General features: G+C 41.3%; 1 protein-coding gene across 1 annotated transcript; it reads left to right on the top strand.

The window, feature by feature from the left end:
* The first annotated feature begins 43 nt into the window (after positions 1 to 43).
* Positions 44 to 7,396, top strand: ERH (ERH mRNA splicing and mitosis factor). The gene is made up of 4 exons (XM_065064414.1): positions 44 to 226; positions 3,444 to 3,531; positions 4,705 to 4,825; positions 6,908 to 7,396. The coding sequence occupies exons 1-4, from the start codon at positions 224 to 226 to the stop codon at positions 7,008 to 7,010; spliced, it is 315 nt and encodes a 104-aa protein (XP_064920486.1). The 5' UTR covers positions 44 to 223; the 3' UTR covers positions 7,011 to 7,396.
* Positions 7,397 to 8,225: the final 829 nt, after the last annotated feature.

Here is an 8,225-nt window from a genome sequence, read left to right as displayed (position 1 = left end):
CAGCCTGGCGCCCTCGGCCACTCCCGGCATCCTCTGCGTCCCGCCGTGTGGCACCGCGCGCTCGGATGCCGGCCTGGGCCTGTGTGCGCGTGCGCTGAGCGGCACTCTGGCGCCACCAGCTCTATGGTCGGCCGTTAGCGCAGCGTTTCCGGCGGGCGCGGGGGCTTGTGGGGGATCGTCTGGCGCCTCTTCTCCGCGGCCGTGCTGAGGAGCGGGAGCCGTGATGGTGAGCGGGACCTGCCCGGGGGGTCGGCACCGCCTGAGCAGCTTTCCCTTCCCCCTGGGGCAGGGGCACGGGCGCCGTGGGCGGGAAGGCGCGGCGGGCAGCGGGGCAGGGCCGCGGCTGCGGGCCCGGCGGGCGGCAGCACGTGCTGGCGGGACAGCGGCCTCGCGAAGCGCCGCGCGCCGGGGCCTCCCCGCGCGGGGGCCAGTTGCTCTGGGGGCGGAGCGGGGTTCGCTCCCGGCCCCGGCGCAGAGCGGGCTCGCCCGGGAGCTCCAGCCGCTTCCCCGGCGCTCCGGGAAGCGCGGCCCGCTCTCGCGAGCGCCGGCTGCGCGGTCCCGTCCGGTGCGTCCGCCTTAATGGCTGATTGGCCTTAACTGCGGCTGCTTCTGCCCGCGCTGCTTTTCCTGCTCCTCCCCAGCACCTGGGGGAGGGATCTGAGTGGGCTGCTTGAATGGCTCGCTGAAGCACAAAGGCCTACCAGCCACAGCAGTTGGTTGCGTTCACCTAATAAATGTGAATATGCTGAAGCAAGTTTTTGCTCTGTGGTGGAAGGACGACTGCTTCTGGCTTTCCAGCAGAGTTCTACATCCGCCTGGCACTTGCTCAAAACCAGTTAGCTTCCACTAGGATGAGCCGCCACAAGGCCTGTCTGTTCTCTGAAGTGACTTCAACCACTTCTTCTGCCTATCAGAAGTCACTGAAAGACATTTAGGCGTGTGCAGGATCCTACTTGTGTTTGCATCACTGCGCATCTTATAATACTTGTTAATCTTTAATTGTTTAGGCTTTTCAGTAATCAGAGCAGTTTCTAAAGTGCTCTTGAGGACTTCAGCATTGGTGTAGCATAAACCATGTGGTACCTCATTCAGCGTCCTACTTAGCAGCAGCCAGTACAACAGCGCTTTTAAGGAAAATGCAAGAAAACCCAACACGTGCATCAGTATAATAAGAGTTTGTATTGGGCTCTTCCAGATAACCTGGTCCTAATGCATGAAGATTTATGGATCTTCTCTTGGTTTGGTTTTACTTTTTCTAACAACAAGATCTATACCTATAGGAAAACAGAATGGCTTTTAATCGCACTGATTTTTTGCTCTGTCACCTAGGCACGTATTCAGTAGGGCAGGTTCTAGCCAGAGGAAATTGCTCTCAGCCTTCTGAGGTTGTCACTTTCTTGTACTAGTTCTATAATACAAATGGTCCCAATGGCACTAATTTTAATAATTCCAGGTCAGTATCTGATATGGATATTGTAAAGTGTCTGAAGCGTTTAAAAGTGTTTAAAGTGTTTAAAGTCAGAAGCTAAAATAATTTCTGCCGTAAAGTTCTGAAAGAACTGGCTTACATGTCTGGCTCACTGATTTTTTTTCTATGATCTGATTATTGGGATAATTTCAGAATCTATACATTCATTTAACACTTAAGTAATAGGAGGAATAGCCCAGATATCTACAGGCCAGAAAGCTTAAAGTCATTCACCAGTGAAATACTGAGAGGCCAAATACAGAATTCACTTCCTTATACAGTTCTGTAACTCCTGGTCAGTTTCATCTGTGCTCTCTTAGGTTTTGTCAAACACACACAACTTTTTTTTTAATACTGATTTTAGTTGAAAGAGATAAATATGTCTGTTTAATCAGACACCACAAATATAGTTTGCAAGACGTTCTGATGCTAAAATAACACAGCTTTTTTTAGAACACACTGACTGAACTGGCTGATACACTTTGTGTGTTCTTGTTAATAAGACATCCTTAGGCAAATGCTCCCAGGAAATCAGAGTTGCAAATCTTAGAACAACCCCTTGTCGTCAGTGACCAGCAAATAAAAATGATGGTGCTGGGAAAAGTATTTTATGATAAAGTTTGGTAGTCATTTGGACTCTGTGGTAAGACAGGCCTGTTCAAATACAATGCACTTAGGAACAGTGAGATACCAGCCCTGCTTGGGGAATTCCTTTCAAATCTAGCGTCCTCTGGCGTACACCAAAGTGGACTGAAATGGTCTCATCTCCTTTGTATGTTTTTTGTTACAGTGTGTGGCTCTGAATTCCTCTCTTTTTCCATTTATGACTGGGAAAAGTCTTACTGCGTTTGTTTCTCTGCCTTAACTTTTTCCTGGGCTTCTCTGAATCTCCTACCATGTTATTTGAGACAGAATTTAAAGTAATGAAACCTACAGTTATGTATAAATCGTGTACTGTTTTCTTACACATTTCTTTTAAATCCTAATATTTGCCATTTTTCTTTTTCATCACTGCATTTGATGGATACTGTACTGGTATCTTCACTGATATGTCCGAACTGCCGGTCAGGGTTTTTTTCTGTCAGCAGCTGATTAGTTTAAGCCAAATAATATGCTTTGGTGTTTGTTTCAGTGTGTCTTACTCTGCAGTTGCCTCCATGAATATTACATGTTCTGTGCTCACCTCATGTATCAGCATTGAAAATGTCAGATCCAATTAGCAGCACTGGAAATGGTGTTTTGTAGTGTGCTTGCAAACTTTCTGTGCTGTGTAACCTGTTAATTGGATCACAGATTGTGTGCACTTCAGAAATCTTGCTTATTGTTTGCTCAAATTACTTGCTGTAGCCAAGTGAAAAATATTGCAGAATTAATGCAAGCTGCAGATTCAAGTCTTTCCTGCGGAAGAACAAGCTTACAGACTCTGACATTTGGAACAGTTATCTGTGCCGTGATTACAGGTTCAGTAGGCTCACTGAAGTGTGAAACATCAGTGCATCTGTTTTGTAGGAAATAAGCTTGAATACTAAGCAGGGATTTGTTGTATAATTTGTTTTCCCTAAACATTAGATAAATAACTAAAAAAGCTGTTTCTGTTAAAATCTTTAAGGTGAGTCTGACAGTGAAGTTGGACTCCCTCCTTGTTCTTTAATTATTTTAATTAAAGTCTTACTAACAGCTTGCGTTTGGAATAAAATAAGTAAATGCACTAAGGGCATAACTTTCATACATTGGCTTTATAGCTTTGCTTTTGTATTTAAATAAAAATCACTGTTTCCGTGGTATTTTTTCAACACAGTAACTGCTCTACTGGTGATTTTACACATTTTAAAGTTACATAAGGATTGATAAAACTGAATAGAAACAAAAATTATTAACAAAGCTTGCATGAATAGTAAATGTTATTTCGAAAATGGCTGTGTCAGGTTTTGTAAGTAACCTGTTCTCTTCATGTTTATTTTGTTTTTGTTTTCAGTCTCACACAATTCTACTTGTCCAGCCTACCAAGAGGCCAGAAGGCAGAACATATGCTGATTATGAATCGGTGAATGAGTGCATGGAAGGTGGGTGCAGATATGGTAGTCAAAAACTGTTGTTAAAACCCTGGTTTTTACGTATTCCCAGAGTTACTTAGTAAGAAAATAAGTTGCTGTTTGTGTTTTCCCAAGGTAATTAAAAAAATGCAAAAATGTCACATGCTTTTTAGTTTACTAATGTTTTAGCAGACTAGAAAATAGTTACTGTTTGTTTTAAAACTTTCTTTTTATGTTAAACATCTCTTTTTGATTTAACTAGATTGGACTATATTCAGTCCGTGAGAACAAGCAATATTCTTGGTGAGGCCATGCGGCAGGCTTGCCTGAATGTGTTTCATTGCAGGATCAGAGCCTAACTCTCTCACTAATTTTTGTGCCAGCCATGTAAAGGAAAGATTGCTGCTGGAAGTAATATATAAAATTAAAGTATGTGTGCAGTTGATACATAATTTGCAGCCTCATGGCATGTGTTCCCAAGAAAAAAATCCTGTGTGACTTAAAGAGGCACATAGTAAGCTTGGAAAGAAGATTGAAATACTACAGCTGTATGATTTCAAGGTGAAAGTTTACTTAATGTTAAAAATTCTAATTCCAGGAAGTTTTGCAAGGCAAACAAAAGCATTATAAAGACCACATAAAGCCTCTGTGCTCATTTGAATATTATTCTCAAATGTATCTGAATTATTTATGGGCTAGCTTAGATAAAATGGATTTAAATTCATAGACAGGCTTGTGCTGTCACTCTTACCTCAGTAGTCCTGTTTGACTCTTTAATCAAGAATGATCTTTCTTCTGAGATCTGAGTAGCTTTATTTGACATTAGTTCTTCGCTTTCTCGGGTGTTTGTACAGTAGGAATTCATGTTACAATTGCTGTCTGAAAATTATTAGAAAGATTTTCAGGTTTCTGTTGAAGCTTACAGTGTGGAAATTACATCTGTGACAGGACTTTTTCCTCTAGATGATGATAATGCTTCTTTCCATGCGTTTTACCTGATTTTCTCATATTAGTATAATGTTTCAATGCAAATAGCTAGAACAGAAGCATTCAGCTCTGCAAAATCTAAGAAGTGTATGTCTCTGTTTTCATGGTAGACATCTCTAAACTTCCCTGATATCTGTAGTTTAATTGCTGAAGAAGTTTCAGCCAATACAGTTATTGTTTTTTTAATACTATATTGTTAATCTTGTTTCTTGGTAGGAGTATGTAAAATGTATGAAGAGCATCTGAAGAGAATGAATCCCAACAGCCCATCCATTACATATGATATCAGCCAATTATTTGACTTCATTGATGACTTGGCAGACCTCAGCTGTCTTGTGTAAGTTTAGTTGTACGAGTCCGTTTCAGTGATTTAGAGAAGTCAGAATCTTCCATCTAAAATCTTAGATGTTTTCTGTGAAATCTGGTAAAGTTCTGGGTGTTTTTTGCAATAACTGTTTGCAAGGCAGCAGTATTGCAGCTGGCATGCCCTCTTGCCCACTCCAATTAACTGCGTTGGAATAAAGTTATCTCTAAAGCAAGCTTAGGAACTGACAGTTCTACTTGGGTTTTCGTCACATTGAAGCTCCCAGCATTTCAAATACTGAAGTCCAACAGTTTAATTCAGCTTCATATTTTATTAATGCTAGAATCTGTTTAAATTGGGGCTGTATCTGCCTTTGTGCAGTTGGTCTGATTCTTAAGAAGGCAGAATGATTACGGAATTTTACTCAGCTGAGGGCTGTACTGGTACAGTAAAAGTCTAGAGAAGTGCGTTGCAGCCAACTGCGTATTTTACTCAAGATACCACAAGATGGAAATTTCTGTAAATCCTAATGAAGTGATTGATGAACAGATCAATCCCCCGGGGAGCCCTAGCTAATTGTTTAAGTGTTCTTGTGAATATGTTATCTCCAGTTCTCAACTACATGTTGTGGGTAAGCAAAGGTGGTCTTGTGTACTTTCCATTCTGACTGCACTGTGAAATTAAATGCTAAATTTCACTATTCAGAACATAACATTGTAACTAAATCTCTTAGTCCAGATCATGAGTATTTCCCATACCATAAATTGCAGGCTAATGGTTTGATGTAACAGTGGTATCAACTTTGTGGAGATTCTGTAGGAGTAAGGTTACAAATTTCATATTCACATAACAAAAGTCATGGTATTTGGCTTTTGAATCTCAAAATTCTAGAAATTCTTTTTCAGCCAGTGAATATCTAGTGTGGACATTCCTGCAGCTGTATGGCTGTGTCAGAAATCCCTGTGTGAGTACTTTTGTAGCTGCACAGTGAACAGCCTTTGCCAGTTAATTCCGGTTTATAGTAAAAAGCTGTTTAAGAAAACCCTGAGCATCAGATTGCTTTCCTTTGCGTTCTGATGTACGTACAGAATCTGTTACTGATAGTGACTTGTTACAAATGCCATTTACCAAAGTTTTCAGTAGAATAAGTAAAACAGGATTACAGTTTCTGCAGAGTTACCTTGTCCTTAGACATTCTGCCACATTTGATCTTCAGGTGTCATAGTGCTGGGGTGGTGCAGTTTGAAAAATACACTTTGTTTTTGTTTATCTAACAGACTGAAGCTAGCTACTTGCTTTAGGAAGTAGCAACTGCTTTCTAGTACAGTCTTGTGACTTTTGTAATGAGGCTTGTAAACTCAGTGTCATGCCAAATTCTACTTCAGCTATAGAGTTTTCCACCAGATGGCACATGGAGCACATAGTGGACCAGCCATGTTTATGTTCATGGAGATTCCTAAAGTACTTGCTATCTGGTCTCACAGTACAAGATTATGAATGGATTGGGGCAGGGGCGGGAATCCTTTTTCTGAAACTAATACTTCTTATAGTGCACTGAAACTACTAACTACTACTATATCAATATATACTGAAAGTCTTTCTGTGGCCTTGAAACAGTCATGCTGGGTTTTCAATAACAAGGCTTTCTTAGGAGCAGTATTCTTGGGGTTTTTTTCCTTAGGTAAGCACTGTAAATTATTTTGTATTGCGTTAACTCTGGATTATTACTTCGCTTTTTACTAATGGACATCTCACCCCTCTTATCTGGTTAGACATATGTGTACTGAGATTTAAAGACTGACTGGGACTTCAGTAGTTATTGAAGCATTCACTCAAAGTACCACCTTAATCAAAAAGCATTTGACTTTTAACAGCTGGGGGGGAAAGAGGGCATGAATCTACACAGATAACTTAATGGGAATTGACATTTAACAGAGGTTTATCCTGATTCCTGAAAAACACTTACCCAGCAGATCAGTAAGAACCCAAAATAAAAGTAAATGTACACCACTTTCTGCCTCATACACTTGAGATGCTTAATTGTTTGTGAAGTTTTTCTGGTAGATGCACTACAGAACAGACTGACGTTACATTAATTCTTTTTTTCCTCTCCAGTTACCGTGCTGATACTCAGACATACCAACCGTACAATAAAGACTGGATAAAGGAGAAGATCTACGTCCTCCTCCGCAGGCAGGCCCAGCAAGCAAGCAAATAATGGGGGCACCAGCATTACATGGGGTTGGGGGAGGGCTTGGACAACAGGTGTGTACAGAGTGTAGTAGTGAACGTTTTGTATTATAGTCATCCTGTTGCCATCTTGTTAAACTCTTTAGCCAGGACTGAATGTATTGTTAGAGATGCAAGGGTTTTGTTGGATTTGACTTTTTTTCAGTGTAAATGGAGAAGAAAGCGCAACATCTTTAGCAGAGTTTTGTTTTTTTCCTCTGGTTAGCTAATGGTCCCACCTTGTTTGAACCCCTGGGGCTGCTCACATTGTACTTCACCACATTCACTGTATGTGCCCTTCTGTGGGGTTTCCAACATTTAGTTATGTCCTTGAGACGATCTTCATGGGGAATAAAAAAATACCCTTTAGTTAAACTTTGAGTGCTGAATGTTGTGGTTTTTTGCCAAACAACAAATGAAAACTTTCTTGCCTGTTTGCCAAACAAGACTTGAACAGGACTTGAAAGCTTATGTGGACAGAACCAACAGTTGTTTGCTGCATCACAGAATGGCTGAAATTCTGGCCTGCCAAGTTAATTTCTCTGGCCTAATCTTGACTGTCTTTCCTGGGGATCTTTGGGAAACAAAGCAACCCTCTCACACTTTAAACTTGATCTTTCTACCAGGCATTTTTATTCAGGTAAGTGTGTCTGCTCTGGGATAGGCGATGGCTAAGTGCAGGCTGAATGTGTGCAGGCTGAATGCAGCACATCACAGACCCCGTGAATTAGTCTTATTTCCAACCTTCCCCTGATAAGGGAACAGGCAAAGCAAATTGTTCTGATAGGAATCTGCCCCAAACTGCATTTTCTCTTTACAAAGGATAAGGACTTAACTGCTTGCACACACCGTAAAATTGTATTTGCCCCTGGATATCTGAAATGCTGATGTCTTTGTAATTTTGCCTGCTGAGAAACTTTGGATTGAAGGATATGTTAGACCAAAAAGTGCAGCAGGTAGAAAAGCAAGGCTGGCTTGTTGCTTTGTTCCTTTGTGTTAGCCTAGATTTTGTCTACTGTAAGTACAGATTTGAGTCTTAGACTGTACAGGTATACTCAACCAGGAGCATTTCCAGGATTCATGGAGGAATGTAATTCTCTCCAGTGCACTTAACTTACTGATACACATCAATAGTCTCTGATGGACCTCATAGCAAATGGATCAGCTTGAAAGAATATGAGGTCAACTTGACTGTCTACAGTAG

Source organism: Columba livia, chromosome 5, assembly GCF_036013475.1.
Source record: "Columba livia isolate bColLiv1 breed racing homer chromosome 5, bColLiv1.pat.W.v2, whole genome shotgun sequence".
Classification (NCBI taxonomy): domain Eukaryota; kingdom Metazoa; phylum Chordata; class Aves; order Columbiformes; family Columbidae; genus Columba; species Columba livia.
This window is presented reverse-complemented; position numbering and strand designations above follow the sequence as displayed.